Consider the following 23,506-nt stretch of genomic DNA (forward strand, 5'->3'; position numbering starts at 1 on the left):
GAACAATTAAACAAATAATATTACAACAAGTACAGGTCATCATACCTCAGATAATGCTTTTGCTCTTTCCAAAATTACTGTTCTCCAAATTCATACTGCCTGAATATTACCAGATGACTACCATAGCAACCTTAAAACTGAATAATAATTAACTGTCAAATAACTAAATTTATTTTGACAAGCAAAATGCCATAGATCATCTGATCCACCTAAAGTTAGAATATATTTGTAGTTCTATTTCTGACATCTAACAGTACCCAAACAATTTTAATACATTTATTAAAATTAAACAATAAAATCTGGATTTAATATTTGGGAGAATGGTGCGGGTAAAAAACCCAAATGACTTTTTAAAAATATACGTCATATTTTCACAGCCAAATATGTTTCAAACAAAAAAAAGTTTAGAGGTGATATCCCCCACAAAAATTTAAATTAAATTGAACTCCTTTTGCAAAGATATTTTAAGATGCATTGCATTAATGGCACAAAATATACTTAATCCCTGTTCTGACCGAGAAACAGCTTTGACGGGAGCAGTTAATGACCACACAATCTGTGATCTCCCACTATGCAAGTATCACACTAAGTTTATGTTAAATAACAATGACAAAGGAAGTCACATTCTTGCCCACACACATTCCCTCACTGCTCTAAAGAAAATCCCAAATTATTCTCCAGTTATATTTCAACAACATTTTAAATCAACAATGACAGCATCTCATTGCACCAAATACAGCAAAATGTAATTATGCTGATTCTAAAAATATTAGAATAAAAAAAATACACTGGCAAAAAAATGTAAATTTGTTGAGACTAATACTGGCTTAACTATTTAATCTTACATACTCCCAGAAGAGATAGAAAAGAAATGCTGTATTAAAATAGATTATGAAACGGATATGGCAGTGCAAGAAGAGGTGCAAGGTCATTCAAAGATATGTGCCCTTGCCCAGGTTTGTGTAAAAACATCAGAAATTGAATTTTGGCATTAAAGAATTAAGTTAAATAATTTAAGTATTGTAACAACATAATAAAATTGCTACACAGGAAATCATTTAGTGCAGCAGGACAAAGGTTCATTCAAACTGGGATGAACTGGTTATGAAGTTATGCAACTGTGTAGCAAAGAGGCATAAGGTCATCCTATTTAATCAACTGACTACAACCTAAATTACAGACCTCCCTTTATTTCTTGTAATTTCCAATTAAAACAGTACAATTGTTGTACTTATTTTTCATTATCCATAAAAAGCAAATATAAATATATATATATATATATTTAACATGAAAATGACAGTAGGGTCAGAACAACTAAATACAATATAATTTAATTCAGCATTTGTTCCTTGCGTATAATACAGATTAAATATTTCCATTCAATTCTTGAGAGACTTGCTTTTCATTTTTCAAATAAATTCCTTCCAGCCTTCCAAATGTTCACTCTTGGAAGTCTGTGGCTTTTTCTATTTCTTACATTTTTAATAATCAGAGACATTCTGAGACCACCAACACCAATTTCTATTTTTTGTCCATTTCTTTTTTTCTTTCCTGTAACAGCTTCACTTATTCTCTGTTCAGAATATTCTTTATGCCAGTGGATAATCTTATAACTAATTGCCAGTGAAAAACATCTTGAAAAACACATAACTGGTGCTTGGGCTTTATGGCCAGAAATGAAAAGGATCGTCTCTGACATTAACACAGTAAGGTACATTTAAAAATCTAACCAGAGGAGTCCTGAATGTATTCTCTTCTACCGAAAATGGATCAAGAAAGGCATTTTGGTGATACTGTGGTTAATAAGAACTGACTAACTATCAGATGTGGCTACTGTATAAATACATTTCATGCGTCATTTACTTAAAGGGTTGGACTCTATTGGGCTGTTTCAAATGTGCTGTTAAAACATTCCACATTAATGTTGTTAAAAATATAACCCTTAGCTGGACTGAATACTTTGGACTGATTTCTTGAGTAAATGTCAGCATGTCTTTTTTTTTTCAAATAGGTATAAGCCACAAAGCATAAATATTCAAGGAGCAAAAATATCTAAAGTAAAAAATGTGTACACAAAACTAGTACAAACCAATTATTTTCTTTGCAGGGACTCTCCCAAAAATCATGAAATGAATACTGTATCTGTTCATTTTTACATAGGAAACCATATATTAACAAACAGTTATAATACAGTTAATATAATGCCGGTAATAATTATGCTTGTTACAAGGCTGCTTCAGAATCACCAGTTTCTTCCTGTGAAGATGGGAAAGGTTCCTCCGAAGCCTGTGATAGGCTGCTCTGAAATTAGGGGAGGAGCCACAGGACTATCTGCCATGGGTCATTCTCCTGTCACCATGGAAACTAAACATGTCAAACAACTGGAGGGATCTGAAATGAGAAATAAATTGAGTGAAAATCTAAGAATATTAGTTTAAAATATTGTAAACTTAAGAATGTGCTTAATCTCTGTACAATTTCTGTACAAAACAGTTAGCATACCTAGTCATACTTACTATACTGTAACATACATACTATAGCAGGGGAGTAAAACAGGATATATAACTTACACACTGTAGTTGAGGTCACATTTTGCACAGTACTCCTGTTATCATATAGCCTTAATCTATTCATGATTAAAAAAAAAAAAAAAAAAAAAAAAAAACACCTTTGGATAACCCATTTAGTATCTACATGCTTAATTCAGTTTCAGTTTCAGAAAAAAAAAGAAAATTGGAATGACTGCTCACCATGAAAGCCCTTCCCTGTGGGGTCGCTCTTCTTCATGAGAGGCCAATCTTCTGAGCTGACTCTCCTCTTCTGAAAACAGACATATTTTTACTCTTCCTATCTTATACAAGTTGGCCATGAGAATGTGGCTTACATTTTCCCCTTATCTCTTCATTACCATTTAGCTTTTGTGTGCAGGGTTTAAATGTTTTAACTAGTGCTGTCTGTTAATAAAAACCTAATTAATCGCATAATATTCTGAAATTAATCACAATGAATTGCAGTGTCCCTACTCAACACTGAAGCATTTAATAATGGATTATTATTTATAAAATAAAATAATCAGTTTAAGATCAACACAGTGGAAGTATACTCATAAGTAATGTCTTTATATGGAGATAAATGTGCAGTATGATATGCATGACAAACCGTTATTTTTTTTACTCAGTGTAGTTTTGGAGACTTAAATTAGATTCTCTAAGATTTCTGAGTAAAGAATTCAGAAAGAACTTTAGCAAACAACACAGAAGTTAATTGAGTTATTGGAGAAAATTAACGCTACAGTGGAGCTTGAGACTCAAATATGGAATCAGGAGATCTGCGTGTGTGTGTGAGAGAGAGAGAGAGAGAAAGCACGCAAGAGACATAAGGAAGGATAAAAGTTCATCTGTTATGATTATTGTTATTGTCTAATATATATTTCAGCATAAATATAATGTAATCTACTAAGGCATCAATCACATCAATGTCAAAAGTAGAGGGTGCAAAAACACCAGGTAGAAAATATAAACCTGCAAGTTTTAACATTGAGGGTGTAAATATCCCTATCGCGAGTGCAGAGAGAGGAATTGCACATGCACTGATCATTCTCTTCCATTCTCAAATGTGTTTTACCCTCTAGATTTTAAAGTTTTCCCTCATGCGCCAAGCTCTTTTCCCTTGAGCCCTTTCTGTGCATGAGAAGATTTTACATGCTCTCGTTTGAAATGGGTGGGTTTTTGACAGTTTGGGGGCAGGGGCAGGGCAGCTTCTCTCAATGAATTCTATTGTCTAAAACATATATTTGTTTTACATCACCTTCCAAAGAAAAAAAACATAAAAAAAAAAAAAAAACATTAAAAATTTTTTTATTACAAAAAGGAAAGGTGATTCAATCAGTCCATACAAGTACATGCACTAGCAAAGCGCCTTATTTACCGCAGGGATTTCCCTCCACATCATCCAGCAAATTGGCAGTGGAGTTGGCAGTTCCCAATCTGAGAATCTGGTTAAGGGGTCCTTTAATGACGAGCAGAGAAATTAGGACTTGACTAAATCAAAAAGCCAACATTATACTAATTTCTACTGAATATATTTTTGTAGCCATAAGAACATTTATAAATATATTTCCATGATTCTAGTACTGAACATTGAACAAATTCTGTGCTTCTAGGCATAACTTTGGAAGCTGGATCTTTAAAAGGTCTAATGCCGAAAATAGGCTGTGTGAAGGATACGACTGATGTCTCAGGAGCGTTTTCCTTTTGGACTTTCTTCGTTTTGTCTTTTCTGAGAATACTTTGGCAATTTCAAACAGTTTCTTCCGGGTTGCTGTGGAAGAGATGACAATATATGTTTTATATTGTTTTATTTGAGAATCCCAGAAAACATAACTTTTCTGTAACTTTAGTTACTCAAAGACTGTACTTACATTTTCCCATGTGCTTAAGTTTGTCTCTGAACAAAGCGTCATCTGATACACCCTCTAATGAACCAGGGGTGTAGTGGTGGTCACCTGTTGAAGGGAAAACATGCAAAAGTAATTAGAGTCCAAATTTTGTGTCACTGTATCAATGACATTTCATCAAAACATATTTAACTTATCTGGATCAGTTCAAGCACAAAGCGTCTCTCAATCCCTCTACATATACCATTAAGGGAGCAACTGTGGGATATTTACCTGCAGAGTTTCCAGAGGATGAATGTCCTGATCTGGATTTCTTTGACTCATATTTCAGCCGATCTAAAACAAAGACATGAAAAACCAGCTTCGTTGATGACAAGGCGGCTTAGCTCTTGGTTCTTTGTATTGTGTGGTGCATGATTACCTTACCTGGATAAGCGGTTACAGATAATGAATGGATGGATGGATGATTACCTTACCATTCAAATCACATTACACATTTCAAATCAATATTTTAAACAAACGCACCCAGTTTGACTGTAGATAAGTGCATAAAGAGAGTCTGATGTACAAGTCATGTGCCAAAGCAGATGTTATAAGTTTTTAGCAAGAATTATGTGTCAAAACAAATCAGTGGAGTTGTAGACAATGAAACAGTTACTTCTATTGTCTCATTTTTTTCCCCTTAACAGGTTTAAAAAAAATAAATGAAAAAATACGTATTGTTATCCAGCCAGGAAATTCATTAGTTTCTCAGCATCTTATAGGGATACCCTGTGTGTTAATTAGGATGTAAAGTATATTGCAAGGAATGACTTTTAGTCCTAAACACAGATTTAAATCATAATAAGTATCATCTAGTGCTACATCAATATCTATACATCTTGCTTTAAAAGGCACTGAAAAAATTAAAGAGGGCAAAGCTAAAATTCGAAATAGACTTATGAAACAACAATAAACCTTTTTTTTTTTTTTTTTTTTTGTTAGTGTAGGATGATGTTCTTGCCCATCAAATCTTTTTATTTTTTAATGAAACCTCATGTGTAGAGTTGCCACTGCTCATGTATGAAATAATAAATAACAACATGCACCTCGTTCCAGCGCAATGAGGAACTCGCGGTTGCGCTGCAGCTCCTTCATAAACTCCTCATTCTGCAGGAAAAGAGCAATACGCTCATCATCCAGGTACTGCTTTAGCTTCCGCTCCTGCTCAGATACACCAGACGATGTGGTAGCACAGGCAGCCTGCTGTGGCACTGACGACAGGGAAGACACTGGGGAAGAAAATGTGTCAGAGGAACCGGTCTGAGTTTTCTGTGGAAGAAACAAGCAGGAATAGTAGAGTTTAGGTGAAAGATATAAAGAATCAGCACACCCCTTTCAGTTCTAAATATAACAATCAAGGAAGTCATATCAGTTATATTTATAATGACGTTAACTGAAGTGCCATATAGCTTCCATTACAGTGTGTATTTGAACGTGTAGGGTATATTTAAACTGCACCTGTATACTGTCTAACTGCTGGGGTAAGATTCGCAAGAAGTCATCAGGCAAGTTGCCAAGCATTGGAGGATTCCAGTTCTTGTAATTCCGAGATTGCCGCTGCCCTGGAGGGACCTGTCCTGGAGAAGACTCTGCTGGAGGGGGCTGTGCCTCAAATCTGCAATATTGCAGTGGTATTACATTTTTAAATGACGTTTTTTAATGTCTCTGGTAAAATTAAGCACAATTCTGTACATAAAACCTTTTCATATACAAGTTTGGACAACGTTATTAGGCCTGAGCTCACTGAGGGTTAGTGATATAAAGAAAACATACAGGGGCTGGTCATAAAAGTAGAATATCATGAAAAAGTTGATCTATTTCAGTAATTCCATTCATAAAGTGAAACTTGTATATTATACTCATTCATTACACACAGACTGATATATTTCAAGTGTTTATTTATTTTAATTTGATGTTTATAACAGACAACTAATGAAAACCCCAAATTCAGTATCTCACGCAGTCATCTTTGTATCATCAACAGCACTTTGCAAGAGTTTCAGCATCATCTTGTTGGCCAATACAAATTCATGAAGTGAGATCTATAATTGTTTTTTCTTCATCATTGAAACATTTAGTTATTCCATATATTTTAATTTTTCCATATATGTTTGACCTGGAAAAACTGCCACTAACTCAATTTAATTTTATTTGTTTGTGGTTTGCTAAACAAAACCAGAATGTGTGATTATACTATTTTTGCCAGGGGTATTAATATTTATTGCTATTAGTATAACAAATTATTTGGTAACTACTAATGATGTAGTTATGAGAGGAGAACTAAAATGCTGAAACAAATGCAGTGCGTCATCTCAAACAAAAGCTATTTTGCAGAAAGTGACAAGTTGGATGGCAATTTGCCCCTTACTAACCACTAATTAATGGATTCTTGGATCATGGGATAAGACACAGGATAATTGCAACCTGCATTTTCGGTTAAACAACACTAGATGGCATTAGAAGACAATTCAGTGGAAAGGAAAACGCGTTCTGCTGCTTTTAGAATAGTCAATAAACTCAGACACAACAGTAAAATAAACATACTTTTTAAATTCTTTTTAATCTAAAAGCTATGCTTAGAATTTGATTCTATTTTTACAAATTTAACATTAAATGTTCCCTCCATGAACAACAAAAAAAACAAGTCAACATAACTAGAACACTGTTGTCCCGTGTTCATTTTACCTGGGGGGTGGAGTGGGTGGAGCATTGGGATATTTCCTGTCATATATATGCATGTCATAGGTGGGCGGAGAGTAGACTGGAGGTGGCTCCTCATCTGAGCTGTCTGGCTCAAGGGTCCTTTCCAGAATCTGATAAGGACCATAGAACAACACAATATATATTTAAGAAAAAAAACGAAAAAAAAAAACAGGATGTGCAGTTATACTTCAGAATGCCAAAAAATATATAAAATAAAAATAATAATTTCCTCTCATTAAATAATTATATGAACACATTAAAGTACATCAAATAATCACTGAATAGTCTATACTAGACAATTAACAAAAATATATATAAAAATACAGTCCTTCTATAATATTGTACATCTGTCAGAGGCTGTATGTCTACTCAGAAATTAAAATAATAATAATTTGAAAGAAGTCTGAAAACATTGAATATAACTTTTGTGGGGATGGTGATGATAAATTGTAAAATATTTATGAAAATTCACCAACATTTGTTTGGTCATAATGAGTTACTCAGGCACTACATTCATACAAAACATACTGTAGTTCATACTTGACCAGGGATTTAATCCAAGTCATGGCTCAGCATGTCTACTGGGCCATGACAGAGAGGGCTAATTCAGTGCTGAGTGTAAGGAATGCAGAGCCAGACAGAGGATGCAGCATGTCTCAGTATGAAACTGGTTCAGTGTATGAGTATAACTCCTCAAACAGTGAGTGAAATCAAGGGAGACGGGCATGAGGCCGCCTGACTTGGAAGAACATCGATCACAATCACACACACTTTAGCAGAATAATGAGGTGGCTGAGAAGAGGATAGCTGGATTAAGCTTATAGTGCATTTTTTTAAATCATTGAACCTTAGGGAAAACATGCATGAATCTTGTGTGCCATAGAAATTAAGCACAGACAAAATAGTCTTCCAGAATTTAAAAGATGTGTCAAAATCATGATTACATTTTTAACAATCCGGAATAACTATTTTGAAGCTTCGTCACAGAAATTTACTTATGACTGCAACAATACAGTAAAATGGATGAAGCACTACTTAACACCAAGATCTCAAATTTAAATAAATAAAAATCTGTATATATCTTAGAAGGATCCTTCTGTGCCTTCAACAAATTCTATGAATCTACCTTACATTTTTTCAATGTTTTTCACATGTTTGCATGAGAAGAAAATGGAGATGCAATCAGTGGTGATTCAACTAGTAAACACTGTAAAACCACTATAAGCTACTTAAAAAAAAAGTGCCTGTGTATTTATATCAGGGATAAACCGATTTAGATAATCATCTGATTCTGAGGTACAAACAGTAACAAGTCCCCTCAAACATTATTACACAACTAACTGTTTGCAAACTAATTATAAACATGCACCTCAACCTATTACAATATTCTCCAATCAATACTGCGCCTGTAACTTTAACTAAAAACAGACAAAACACATACTGACATTTCATCTGGAAAACTGGCACAGCAAAGTGATTTACCCAGTCTGTGGTGTAGTGATGAGCCTCCTATTATGAGCTAACGGCTAAGAAAGCTGTAGTGTGACCGATCCAGTACATGTGTAATACCTCTGGTGGGATGCTGTCATCTGAATCCGAGCTGTCGTCTGATTCATTGCCATCAATGCTCATCTGCAACAGCTGGTCAATGGTGGCATCCACTGCCCCATTATTTGAGCGCAGTACACATTCAATCACCTCGTAGTCCATGCTGGGGAACATGGTCTTGAAGTCCTCCATGGCCTGGTTAAACTCCAACCGCCGTACCTGTCGGTTGGGTCTGCTGTTGTTGAGCTCTCCTGTGTTTGAGCCTCCACCATTGCCACTACGGGAGCCACCATTGCTGCTACTTCGTCGAAAAAGACTGGTCATCCTACAGGGATGCGTTTTTTTTTTTGTTTTTTTTGCCTGAGCAAGTATGCCTCTGCCAAAATGACTCAAACTTCTGTTGCCTATCCACTTGGATTTGTCTCAAAGCAACACAGCTTTTTAAAGCAACTTACTCTTTCATCACTGCAGAATTATGTGAGTCCACTGAGGAAAGAGAAGGCATTTTCTCTCTTTTTCTGCTTGTTCAGCTGCATCCAATATAATAGTAAAGGAGTGGCTCCAAGAAGGAAGTATGGCATCAAATGTCTTGCGGCCTATGCCTCCAGATGGTGATCCCAGTAGCTCAGGGTGTCCATTTATTCCTCTGGATACATGAGTGCAGAATGGAAAAGAGAAATAGGAGTGTAAGACTATGTGATAAAAGAAAGAAAAAAAAATGCTTTGCCCACCTAGAACACTGGAAATCTTCTCATTTATGGCTTAGGTTTGTTTTTTTGCCCTAAAAGTTCATGACTAAGACAAGTTACAAAGTGCTGCATAGAGAACAAAACTAATGATGTACATGGGGAGCAAGGCAGACACAAAGAGTGTAAATCTACCTAACCTGTAATAAATGAAAAAATTATGTACATCACAGTTCACCAGTATGCCCACCTTCAGCAAGTGTTCATTCAGGGATTAGTAAATAAACCTAATCACCCTTGATTCCTAAATTAACTAGCCAAAGAAAACTTATGACCAAAGGAAACCTTATGCTCTGCAGAAATCAGAATCAAAAGAACATTTGCCGATTTGTGCTTCACTGGCTTGTTGCATCTTTAGGAACAAAAATTTGACTACATTATTTAAAAAAAGGCTAATGTCTCCATAGCCCTGTGAAGGACTGGCGTCCCCTCCAGGGTGTGTTCCCGCCTTGCGCCCGATGATTCCAGGTAGGCTCTGGACCCCCCGCAACCCTAAATTGGATAAGCGGTTACAGATAATGGATGGATGGATAATGTCTCCATAAATATTATATACAATTTGCATACTCATCAGTTAACTTTACTGTTAATAGCCTTGTTGTTAAGGTCATTTAGCACCAGCCAAAATAAAGGATGATAAATTACATGCAAGCCTACCGCCCAATGAACTCAGTATTACAAATAATATATAGTAGGTGCAATAAGAGAACCTTTTAATAATGAACAAGCAATAAGCCGTGTGCACCTACACTATGACTAAAATATGAAAGGGCAGTGTTACAGAGAAAGTGCTTAGCTGAGGCTACCACAAACAGCTTTATTAGGCTTAGTCAGATTAGTAGTAGGCCAAATCACTGTCCATGAAACCACTTTTTAAGGCTTCATTTTAGTAGCACGGATCAAAAACAACAGCTGTAGTTAAAAGCAACCCATTATTTTAATATCGAGCAATTACAGGAGAAAAACAAAACACGCACAGTGCATTTGGTTTGAAAGCCATTAACATATAAGTTTCACAATTTAGACATTTAGCACAAGCTCTTAGCCACAGCAATTTACATACGCGGTTGTTGTTTACTCACAAAATACCGTTAGCTAGTTTATATATAGCTGTTGCCTAAAACCAAAAAAGATAACTCAATTTAGAGGCTGCCAAACGCGAAGACCCGTGTGGTTTAAGACGTAAGTTTAAAGACATAACCATATTTTGCACAGTTAAAAATTTTATGTTCATACCTTCATGAATCTACTCCTTGACTGAAACTGAAAGTCTGATTGTGCTCTGTTTGGGATTAGTTTCTCGAGTCCTGTTCATGTTTAGAAGGCAAGCCCATGTCTTCTTCCTAATGGAATGTCAAAATAGGAATTCTAAAAATGTGCAGTGTGTAGAGCTTTGTTGAAAATTCCCTGTGATGGTCCGTTTTCTTCCCTTCAGCCACTTGAGTACCCACCACCCCGACCACCCCCCCACCCCCGCCTCTCAGTGCTGGGTAGAGAAATCCCTGCTCTGGGGAAACAATGCACCCAGCCGAGCCGAAGCCAGGCCCACATGGCACTGCCAGGACCCAGAGCTCTTTGCCAGCCGTTTGTTGGCATGGAGACACTTTATGATGTAAACAGGATGCTTTGTGCAAAATGAGAATATGTAGTCTGTGTACTGAAGTCGTCTCTTAAGGCCGTATCTGTGAAAATGTGAGGCAAGCTGCAGTTGCCTGAGGCTTGAGAGTTACTCTGTAATCAAAAGGCTTTGTTTCAGCTTTAAAATTGAAAGCTGCTAATTTGCATCTAATTAATCATTCTGTTTGGGTGTCATGATGCCTTGACAACACATTAAGATGCCTTTAGAAAGAAAGTCATCCAAAACATAAGTCTGAAAATAGAAAGGATGGGCCATTTAATAGAGATAATATTTCATTTCATTTAGGCAAAGCAGGTTTAATTATAGAGCACCTTTCATACAAGAGCAATTATAAAAAAAAAAAAAAAAAAATAAAAAAAAAAGTTAAAAGCAAGAATAAAAATCATAAAAGTCCATTAAAACAAATAAAATTGTGCAATAAAAGGAAACATATAAAAAGAGTAAAGGAAAACATGATAAAAATGATTAAAACAATTTAAAATAATACAATAAAAAAAGAACTAAAGTGCAGTTACGAAATAAATAGTGCAGAGTATTTTAAACTGAGCTGTAAGCCTGTTCAAACAGGAATGTTTGAAGTCTTGATTTAAAAGTGTCTAAAGTCGGGGCTCTTCTAATGTTCTCAGTCAGCTGATTCCATTTAAGAGCAGCATAGGAGCTAAACGCTGCTTCTCCATGTTTAGTTTTGACCTGAGGAAGGACTAAATGACTCGTTCCTGAAGATCTGAGAGCTCTGCTCGGCTCATATCTCTGTAGCAGATCTGATAAATACACTGGTCCTACCCCATTAAGACATTTATAGACCAGTAACAACACCTTAAAGTCTATTCTGTAACAGACTGATATCCAGTGTAAAGATTTGAGAACGAGGGCGATCTCTTATTTTGCTCCTAGAGAGAACCCACTATCAGCCGCATTTTAAATTTTGATAAAAATAAATAAATACATTTAAATTTTTTTATTCTTAGACAAAAGGAGTAATTTAAAAATAATAATTCATAAATATCACTGAAGGATAATAACATCGGAAGTCAATCTCTCTCTCACACTTTTGAATATGAAAGCCACAAAATTCCCATAACTGGTGAATAAATATATTTATTACTCCTTATATAACTTTGATTTCAAAATTCAACATACCTTTCATTATCATTCATTATGCAGAACTTCATGCCATTTACTTATCTCTACACAAAAGCTAATATTCACACTTGTTTCTTTTTTCATTCAGAATCAAATACAGCACTTAGAGTCTAATGGAAATTTCGGCAAGGAAATGCTTTACGTTCCCTGGAAACAGGAAATAGGAAACAGGATGCCACACAGTATGCAGAAATGAGGAATGTGATACATGCATTCAGTATGATGAAAAGAAAACACTGCCGCCTACTTATATCAGCCTCTAACAGCACACCATATTTGATCAAAAAATCAAAGCCAATGCACATAAACAAAAAACAGGGCTACTGATTTATCCTTCTAAGATGTTCGGTCTGATATCAAACAACGCTGGTTCAAGAAGAAACCATTAAAAACTGGGAAGTGTCCTTAAAAACACCTGTCAAGTTCAATCAGTCCTGAAAGACCAGACTGAAAGCTTCACCATGCCCTCGCTCTGCACTCTGCAGTTGTTCAGACAACACTATATTAATCTGCATTTGAGATTCTGCTATATTTAGCAATAGAATCCAGAGCTCTTTGTCTAAAGCTGTTACAGCAGAGTAAAGTTTCTCCTTCACTGACTTCACAGTCTTCATGCTGCAGCCACTTTCACTTAAGTTTCACTGACTAATAGGGGGGACCTAAAAACAAAACTGTCAAATGGAATGTGAAGGGATTATAGATATCTTTATTAAACTAGAAAAACACTGTCATTCAGAGATGTCTGAAAGGGGTTCAAAGTAGGGGTCTTAAATAATATCACAATATTTCAGGGAATTTTGGCGGAAACAATATTCTTCGCGATATGACAAAACATTGAAAAATAATTTTATTTATTTTATTTTTTAAATATATATTTTAATAATTATATATATTTGTATTAAAGTCTTATTACAAATGTAACAGTTTCAAACATTCAGAAGGGACAAAAAAAAAAAAAAAAAAAAAAAAAAAAAAATTAAACCTTTGCTTTTTTTGTAAACAGCAACTACCAAGATTCAGATTTTTTATAAACAAAAAAATATTGTAGCATATAAATCTACCACACAACCATTAATTTCTTACGTAATTCCGTGGTTTATTGTATGTCTGATATTTTGTAACTAAACCACCTCCACACGACTGAAATCACTCCCCCCTTTTTTTAAGCAAATTCCTCCATCTCAGAGCCACTTTCCACTGTACTTCACTGTGCCTAAATGACTCGTGATGAACGCATGCCATATTATGTGTAACTGCATGGCATCATTACACAGACAAGTCAGAATACCATGATTAAAATGATATTGGTATTTTATCGTTTTAAAAATGATGATATTATTGTGAATGATACGATATGGCACAGTCCTAGTTCAAAGTTTCTGATTTGACAAAACCTAATAAATACACAAAGTTCCATTAAAAATAGATACCAAGTTAACAGATTAACATAAAAACAACAGGAATTTGTCATGATTATAGTGCCGCTCTGTTCTATTCAAGGAAATATAATGCCTGGATAAGTATAACAACCAATATGAAAGCAGCCCTGCCCACTAAGGAGAAGACGAACAATAACGATGATAATAGTTATGAGAAAAATATGTGGACTGCTGAATTAAAGTATATTTTAAATTTTGAAATTGAAACTGAGTTTTGCAAACTAATGCAGAACAACACTGCAATCATCACAGATTATAAATGAAATTCATGAAAGAAAATAAATCAGAGATTAAGCGTACTGATGCTATAGCTACATAAAACAGTAAAGCTGCTGGCTTAAACATTAATACAAACAGCTTGAGTGATTGGGGGCTCTTGAAGTAACCCCTTTAAGCTGGCTGTATTCTGGGGCTCTTGAAGCAGTCACTTCAGTCAGGCAAAGCTTATAGAAATATGGAATAGGATGCTTGAAAAAATTAAAAGGAATCAATAAAAAAAAAAAAAAAAAAAAAAAAAAAAAAAAAAAAAAAAAAAAAAACACAACACTCTCAGATTGCAACTGTTATGAGTCACTACATGTGACTAGATAAGCAGTCATCTTAGTTTGGATGAACCTTTACCCCATGTACAAGAAATATGATGTGAATTACAAGAGATGAGTGGGGGAAAAAATTCCATCACATCCTGTCTGCATGCTGGCTGTTGGCCAACAGACAAACAGATGTTGCTGTACATTAATAACACAATTTATAAAAGCAGACTTTGAAAGCAACAGTGACAACGTCACCATTAAAACTTCATAGAATGAGGATACTGGATATACATGAATCGCACAATATTTAAAACTTAAATCTTTATTCTAAAGAAGAGGTAGACATAACAAAACCAATTTGCTTTAACATGCTTTGCATTATATTCTACTATACAACAGTTCACATTAGTGACTCAAAAGCACTTATCAAATAAAAGTGTCTAGACATCTGTAATAAAATTCTTATCCACCAAAAATTAAACAAACATCGTAGTGGTAATTAAAAAAAAAATCGCCTTTTTAGTTAAAGCCTTACTCCATTGTACCCCACTCCACATAATGAATCTCAGAGGAATGACCCAAACCTTGTCTGTTCTCTGCTTCATATTTTCACTGTGGTGCCAACTTTAGTTCAACAAGTCTTTTACGCTCAGGACAGCAATTTTGTCCTGCGTCTCTATAAACAGGCCATACCTCATCTTGTTTTTACAGCTGACAATAACAAAACAAAGACTGCAGGGTCTGCAACAGGACATTTTTAAGATATGCTTTATCAGAAAAAAAGACAAGACTTACTAAACCAGTGCCCGATCATTCACCGAGCAACAACCCCAGTGCAAGATGAATGAATTCTTGATTCTATACACTAAAAGGTGACGGAAATCCAGCAGCATTAATTTTGAAAAATTAAAATAAAGGTTATATATATATATATATATATATATCCATCCATCCATCCATTATCTGTAACCGCTTATCCAATTTTAGGTTCGCGGGGGGTCCAGAGCCTACCTGGAATCATCGGGCACAAGGCGGGAATACACCCTGGAGGGGACGCCAGTCCTTCACAGGGCAATACAGACACACACACATTCACTCACACCTACGGACACTTTTGAGTCACCAATCCACCTGCAACGTGTGTTTTTGGACTGTGGGAGGAAACCCACGCGGACACGGGGAGAACACACCAACTCCTCACAGACAGTCACCCGGAGCGGGAATCGAACCCACAACCTCCAGGCCCCTGGAGCTGTGTGACTGCGACACTACCTGCTGCGCCACCGTGCCGCCATATATATATATATAAATCAAAAATAATTAACAACAAGAATAATTAATCAAAGTCGAATAAAATTTTTACATAAAGTTAGATTTACACATCAATAATAATGACACTGCAGTTCCAAAAAACAACATCTTCACAACAATTCAACTGATTTAACGAATCAAAAAACTGAACTATACAGTGCTGCCCTAAGATGTCTGAGTAAAAAAATGATCACATATTTAAAAAGGAAGGAAAACAAAGATTATCCGCATGCCTCCTTCTTCATATAAATCAAGAGTTAAACGTAAAAAATAAATAAACAAACAGTCAGCAGAGACAACGATGTGATTTCAAAGACACCGAAATATGCTACATCAAGGGTAAGCTAAAAAGCATAGCCTATATTTAAATTTGGATGTTCTACTGAATTGCCAAGATTCACTACACAGAGTGAACCAGTGTGAGTGACATGACACAAAGATGGAGCAAGGGTAATAGAATATGCATAACACTGCAGACTAGGTCCTACTGTCAGACTTTCAGATCTATTGGAGGAAGAGGAAAAAAAAATAGCAGAGAAAAGCGCAGTTGGAAGCAAGAAAACGTGGCTGTTTGTTAAACAGATGAACAAAACAGGCCGACTGGGGAGGACTTGGAAAGAATCCCTGCAATTCAGTTTCCACACATATTCTGACACTCTCCACAAGGAGTGAGGCAGTTTCACTGTAATGCTTTGGCGTCTGGACAAGACCTGACTGACTGCAAAACAGAGCTAACACAGAGTATAATCAATCACAGTCTAGGAAGTTTGGCTGCTGGTACTCATTCACTCTGAAGCCAGGCTGCTTGCTGAGGGATAGCCAGGGAGGCAGGTCTGTGCTGCGGGGTTCTGCTTAATGACACGTTAGAACTAAGCTCCAATGAGTGGAGAACAGTCACAAAGCAAAACTAACAAAGTCCATGAATTTTCAAACATGCTAACATAAGCGACAATGCACTAATCGTCCATGATATCTTCTTGCTTCAACTCACTGATGATTTTATTAGCCCCACTGACCTTAGAGGTCCACTTTGTACTCTACAGTTACAGAACAAAGTCCATCTGTTTCGCTGCAAATTTAGTTAGTTGTAGTTAAATTGGAAATTCAGAGAAAATATTGTCATATGATACTTTATGCTAATTCAGGTTCATGATACAAACACTTCAGATCATACACACAAATTATGTGTGTGTGTGTGTGTGGGGGGGGGGGTGTATAAACGGATAAAGGCAATGAAATAACACTGTTATTTTTGACTTTGAAAGGGAAATGGAAAAAGCTTCCAAGGAGTAGTGAAACTGAACAGCTGAATGCATATCTAACTTGTGTCCAAGCGTATCTGCTGTCACTGTGCTTATTATTACAGTTGAGGGACACGGTTCATACAATAACGTTTAACTTTTTTAATTTTTAATGAAATTTTTACATTTTTCTTGGACGTCATCTTGTTAATGCAAGTCCCACAATATTTGAGCACCAACCAGAACTGTTAAACTAAATTAGAATTAATCATGTAAATTAAACACATCATACAGAAAACTATCATTAATTTGATAGACTGCTGTCTTCCAATGCAGTGTTGATAAAATTCAGTATCACATCACTTTATGAATTTATCACTATAGCTGATAAGTAATTCTGCACTGTAAAAGTACACGCTAATACTGATGCAGATCAGAAAATAGAACCCATCGTTCCACCCAGAGTGGACTCTCAGGACAACAACAGAAGGACAAATGTTGGATCTGGATCATTTTGATAATAGGATTTACTTCTTGTAACGGTGAGAGGGAGGGGAAGGGAGAAATCTAATTTCAGGTGCATGACTTGACTATCTAGTTCTTGGAAGTTTCTAGAGTGTGCTCAGTCTGGACCCATGCCACAAAACTAATAACGATGACAACAGTCAGCGCAGCACTATACTGTGTCATGTGCCAAATCAGAGGTCGGCTAGTTGCTCTTTCTTGGGAGGCACAAACAAGCACAAAGAAACGCTACAATTTTAATGGCCTGTAAAGATGATGTAGTCAGCTATGACACTTGAACACCTAATCAGACAACACCTCATGTTTTGTTTCAACACTATGGGCACTCTACTATCTTTTCCAAAATGAATATAAAAAACATATGACTATGTTTCCCTCTCCCATTGAGCAGACAAGCAAAATGGAGGTTTTACGTTAGGGAGGATATGGAAGGAACACTAATTGATAGCGCTGCGGGGGCATGCCTCTTACTCTCCTAAGCTAGGCTGAACATGAGACTTGAGTTTGCTTATGAACCCTAAAGCTGTCTCCCTGAGGTCTAACATAGTTGTGCTATTTCTCACTCTCCACTTGGGGTAGTAAGGTGGGAGTGCACTTCCTGTCTTCTTGGTCTCTACCTCACAGCGGGATTCTAAGTGTGCTAGATGGCTATAGCTACCGCTTACAAGCACAGTCATCCACTCTGTGGTTATGGTCATCTACCACATACGGAACCCTATTGTGGTACAGGAAAGGGTACCTACTGCTTGCTGCATTACGTGTGCTCTATTTTAAATGGTACTGGGCAGGCTTGGGGAGAGGTTCAAAGACCACAGCACTCATCCTCTCCCCCACTTGGTGGAATGAGATGGTCCTGGGGGGTATTCCATAAAGCATGTTTTCTCAGTTAGCCAGCTAACTTAAGTCCAAAGTCAAGCCTGTCTAATAGGAACAGAGCTGAGATTGATACGTATTGAACAGAGAAACCACAAAAAAAATCCTGCTTTGTGGAATACTCTCCCAGTGTGCCCAGCCTGTATGGTTTTAACTCATTACACTCTGTTTAAATGCCTTCTTTCAAAATTCAAATACTCTTAGCAGTGGATCACTCTGCTCATGTGCAGATGAAGAATGCAGCCAGTTGGGAGAACTAATGTGAATTGCATGACACATTGATCATCCTGCTTGGGACTGGAAGTTGCCGGTTTGACTGAGGGCTGGGAGAGTGAAGGAACAGCACTATCCTCCTCCATCAATCCATGGCTGAAGTGCCCTTGAGAAAGGAACTTGATATCCAACTCTTCCACAGGTGCTAGGTATGACTACCTACTGCACCAGTCACTGTTTTTTATGCAGAAAACATGTAAAAAATGTAATTTAACTCCACATTAGCCTTACTATACCATACTGTCTTAAGGCTGATTAAAGCCATTGAGAGCGTTTATAGGCATTTACTATGCGCTAGTGTGTCTGCCTTACTGAACATTTACACAGCTAAACCACCGGGGCCGAACCTCAAACATGCTGATGGTAGTGTAATATTAATCTGACTGCGGACCAATCACAGATGTAGGGTTTGCGTTGATGCATTCCATACGTATGGAACATACAACTAAAACATGGGAAGTTTTATCAGCATTTTAACACAGATATTATCATTAAAACTAATGATATAGTCAGTGGTACCAATCTAGTTTATGGTGCAGTATGGTTAAATGCAACAAAAACTTTTAATGAAACTGTAAATAATGCAAAATAAAGCAGACAGGGCTCTAGCATTGTCAATAGTTTTTGTCCTTTGAGGTGAAAAGTTACACATGTGCGTTTTTGGTCTGGCTAAAGTTGATAAGTAGGCTAAGCTTTTGTAAACACACTGTTCAGGGTGGTTGTTTGACACTGGGTGCTAAAATGTGGTGGTGTACTTATTTGGTGCAATTTTTAACAACTAGACACCTCATAGTTTATATTTCAGCCCTCAGATCCACCTTACATTGTGTTGTAAATGTGTGTAGTAACTCAATATAAAAGCAGAACACTTCATGTTTGTCAAAAACTTTTCACTCCTAACAGTTATGGAAATAATTAAGGCAATATTAGGGTGGCGAGGTGGAGCAGCAGGTAGTGTCGCAGTCACGCAGCTCCAGGGACCTGGGGGTTCTGGGTTCAAGTCCCGCTCTGGGTGACTGTCTGTGAGGAGTTTGGTGTGTTCTCCCCATGTCTTCCTTCCTCCTTTCTTTTTTCCAGGCAATTAATTAAATTTGTTTTGTGTTTACATACTCTTATAATCTTTTATATCTTACATTTAATGTTATATTCATCTAGGAACTCTCTAAAATATTCAGCTATTTGCTACAATAGAATACAACAGAAGAACACAAAAGAATATTCTTCTGAAGTAAGCAGGGTGTAATTGCTTGTAATTTAAACTGCTTTTAAATGTAAGAAAATGATGAAGCATTCCAAATTATTTAGAAGTATTCAGAATATTCATTCATTCATTATCTGTAACCGCTTATCCACTTCAGGGTTGCGGTGGGTCCAGAGCCTACCTGGAATCATTGGGCGCAAGGCGGGAATACACCCTGGAGGGGGCGCCAGTCCTTTACAGGGCAACACAGACACACACACATATATATACGGACACTTTTAAGTCGCCAATCCACCTACCAACGTGTGTTTTTGGACCGTGGGAGGAAACCCACGCAGACACGGGGGAGAACACAGCACACTCCTCACAGACAGTCACCCGGAGCGGGAATCGAACCTGTGTGACTGCGACACTACCTGCTGCGCTACCGTGCCGCTGTGGCGTATTCAGAATATGTTACCCATATTGAATAAAGTAGTATGTTACAAAATACATTTTAAAGAATGTATTTTTCATTCTGTAATGGAATACATTTTAAAAGTAAACCTCCCAACACTGTTCACATATGCCATCTGTAGGTGAAATTTCTTTTGACATTTTGGCCCTTTTAGCATTCCATACCTGCTGCGTAGGTTAAACGGAGAAGCATAAATTGGGCTTTAAGTGAAGTCTGCATTATCAGCAAACAGTGAACATGTACATTTTTTCAATGTATATGTGTGTTTAATGTGCAGAGTTGTATACAAAGGGGAAAACACCTAAGACCTCCCTCCAGCCTTACACCTCAATAGTCTTGGCTATTATGTAATGTTATTTTAGTAACCATTTGGCATTTTGTGCTGGTAGCAGTCCAATACTGTAACTCATTATTACCATTAAACCATATTCATTCACCATTATAACAGAGTTTAAAAGCAATTTTCATGGTTGTAATAAAAAAAAAAAATAATAATAATAAATAAATAAATAAAAAAAGAACACTTTTGATAAAGTTCAGAAGGTGTTTCCAGACTACCTCTCCAGTCTTTTTGGGTGCATAAAACCGATGTAATGTGTTTACAAAGCCCCAGTGTCTTCAAACAAGTGAAAAACAAACGGTCTCTGTCCGATATGCTAGTCTTTCTCTCTCTCTCTCATTGCTCATGGTAGAGATATCTGAAATAGTTTTAGACAATGAAGACAACTCCAAACATTCAAGCATGAAGTGAAATGAGGATTGCCCTTTTCCCTGGGTAATATTGACTTATTTTTGCTGCATTACCAAAAGTGCCACACAACTAAACAACTGCAGTTACAGATGAGTTTCTGTGGTAATATAAACAGTGAATAAAAACCTCACAGACTAGTGGAACATCAGCCACTTCACCTTCAAACAAAAGTCCTCCATCCCCCTACCCACCCAAACACCATTCCACCTTAAAAGACGCTTAGCTTCTGAATGTAAACAGCCAGAGAGGACCGCATTTATCCACAACCCTCGATGTTCCCTTTAAGGAAATGTACATAATTTATATTCTTCTCCATATCAGACCATGCAAATTATCACAATTTTTTCTGTCACTACCAAATAACTTTTAAGACTTAACAAGGACATAAACAGCACTTCAGGAATCCAAAAAACATTACTGCCTTTACCATCACAGGAAAAAATACATAATACAGTTTCTCTATTATGGGCTATATTTGTAGTCAACAAATGACAGAGATGTGTTCCCTTTCCAGAAACGACAATTGGTATTGTGAAAAAATAATGCAAATCAAAAACATCTATTTCCATTTCAGACAGGAGATCAAAGTTCTCAGTAAATTGCTGTGGTATATGTGTAGTTGTGGTCACACAGACAGATTATCTTGTGAACTGATACTATGACTCCATAAGACTTCTGGTGTCATTAAGCAGCACAAAAAGAGGGTCAATAGCCATATACCATTCAAAGACCCTCAAAGGGGAGGGGACTAACACCAGCTGTCCACCAGACAGGCCTTTAGGACCTCCTTCATCATTACTGCATGTCAGTCAAAAAGACAACAAAGGCCAGCAATAACAGCCATGTTCCAAACTCAAATTAAGCTGGTGACATTAAGGAGATACCTCCAGATTCATGACACTATTCCCAATGCATATTTTATAGACAGTTTTACTTGAACAAAATAGTCTTGGCTCTTGGAAATTGTGAGCCTACAGACTATTAAATAATAGTCTTTTTAATCTTCTTTAAAGTCATTCACAATTAAATGCTGCTTTCTGCAGAAATGTATCAAGTTGCTTAACAACAGTGATGTCTAATAGATATCTAAAGCATGTACTGACTTAATAAGCTCCTTCAAAGAAAATTATATGATTATGTAAATACAAAATTTTGTATATGTATGTAAAGATTCTTAGTCAATTTTGTATAGAAAAAAATACTGTATTTTTCTTTCACCACCACTGTAAATCTGACCCATTTTCCTCAATGAAATGCCCCATTTCAAGCCTAAATATTCTTAATCGCCATGTTTAAATCTCAAAGACCTAATTATACATTTTGCTGGGGAAGTTAATCTGTGCATTTCTTGTTTACTAAAATGACACCAGCTTGTAGATGTTATTCAGCATTCAGAATCCTTAAGGGACGGAAAGTATACACAGGAGAACAGCTTATATTAATCACAGTACATAATATAGGCCTAGTCTTTATATAGGCTTTACAGCAGTGTAATTTCAATTAATCACATATTTTCACAAACTAGAAATCTTTAAGCGAAATAGAAAACTGCCCCATTATTTATTAATCACAGGGAAAAGAGCAGTAAGCCATGGAAATATGAAATACACTAACCTTCGTATGGAGGTGATGACTCAAATCACTGTGCAGAGGTCCATCAGCTCCTCCAACTCATAACACGTCCCATAGGCTGTAGTGAGCGCAGTGCGGGATACTCCACTAGCCTGGCGTTAGCTCCTAGCCAGGACAGGGGCACTGTAGACAAACATAGGAAAAACATGGATAAACAGGAAAAGTAGACGGGTATGTGGTGTTAAATGTCTAGCCACGCGTCTTGAGCTTCCCAACTTACACTGACCGTCGTTAAAGGCTGAGTGTATAGACATTATTTCTGTAAAACATCAGCTAATTTGTTCATATTTTCCTCTACCCACTGTGAGCGGAGGCCGCACCAGTCTCTAAAACAAGCCTTGAACAGAGTTACCGCTGCTTGAGAGGAAACGGTAAAAAGCCCTAGTCCTCTGTTCTGAAGCAGGCTCCGCGACTTCCAAACACCTTCATGAAAAAAACTGCCAGCCACTTCAGTTCTGAAATAAATTAACCAAACAGAAGTTGGCTTCTTCTTGGGGTTTTTTCCGTTCCACCTTAAAAACCGTTCGGCAGCTCAACAACTGAATCGTTTAAGGTGGAATTTCAAATAACAAGCTATAGGGGATTTTTAAAAAATGTCAACTTCAGTCGTTACTAACTACAACTATTACAAATATATACGAAGAGGGGAATATAAAGTACCGGATAGCGGGTTTAACCCTGATGTCGCCTCCTACCGCAGCAGATGGACTCAGAGATAAAGAGAGAAAGGACAGAGGCAGACTTCCTTCACACCTTACCGTCCGGACAGTAGCGCAGTAAAATCAGAATGAAAACTCTTCCCCACGGCCCTCAGTAAAGATACACACTGACACCGACGATCTCTAAACCGAGACGGGTTTAAACGGTCAACGAGCAGCCCCTCGTTTCCACACCGCCGCCGCGAGTGAATCATAAGGATAAGGGGAAATGTGTGTGTGAGAGAGAGAGAGATTTTGAGGGGAACAAAGGGGACAGACAGCTTCCTATTGGAGAGAGAGAGGAGAAATAAAATGGATTTCAGCACCGCCTTGTGTTTGAGTGAGTTTCGGGCTT

General features: G+C 36.9%; 1 protein-coding gene across 7 annotated transcripts; it reads right to left on the reverse strand.

The window, feature by feature from the left end:
- Window positions 1-1,315: 1,315 nt before the first annotated feature.
- Window positions 1,316-23,405, reverse strand: cuedc1b (CUE domain containing 1b). Of its 7 annotated transcripts, none has more exons than XR_010801911.1 (14): window positions 23,212-23,405; window positions 22,436-22,576; window positions 9,145-9,335; window positions 8,711-9,014; window positions 7,124-7,251; window positions 5,897-6,053; window positions 5,485-5,707; window positions 4,670-4,732; window positions 4,421-4,504; window positions 4,227-4,320; window positions 3,928-3,986; window positions 2,751-2,820; window positions 2,571-2,626; window positions 1,316-2,391 (listed from the first exon to the last, which is right to left on the reverse strand). XR_010801911.1 is itself a non-coding variant. In XM_066664839.1 (14 exons), coding segments are annotated over exons 4-14 (1,233 nt in total). In that variant the 5' UTR covers window positions 9,195-9,335; window positions 10,672-10,778; window positions 22,436-22,576; window positions 23,212-23,405; the 3' UTR covers window positions 1,316-2,390. The 7 variants fall into 7 exon arrangements, 6 of the variants coding, with proteins under 6 accessions (XP_066520936.1, XP_066520899.1, XP_066520917.1 ...); XM_066664839.1 differs by lacking the exon at window positions 2,571-2,626 and adding an exon at window positions 10,672-10,778; XM_066664802.1 differs by lacking the exon at window positions 2,571-2,626.
- Between the last annotated feature and the right edge of the window lie 101 nt (window positions 23,406-23,506).

This window comes from Hoplias malabaricus, chromosome 1 (genome assembly GCF_029633855.1).
Source record: "Hoplias malabaricus isolate fHopMal1 chromosome 1, fHopMal1.hap1, whole genome shotgun sequence".
In the NCBI taxonomy this organism is placed as follows: Eukaryota; Metazoa; Chordata; class Actinopteri; order Characiformes; family Erythrinidae; genus Hoplias; species Hoplias malabaricus.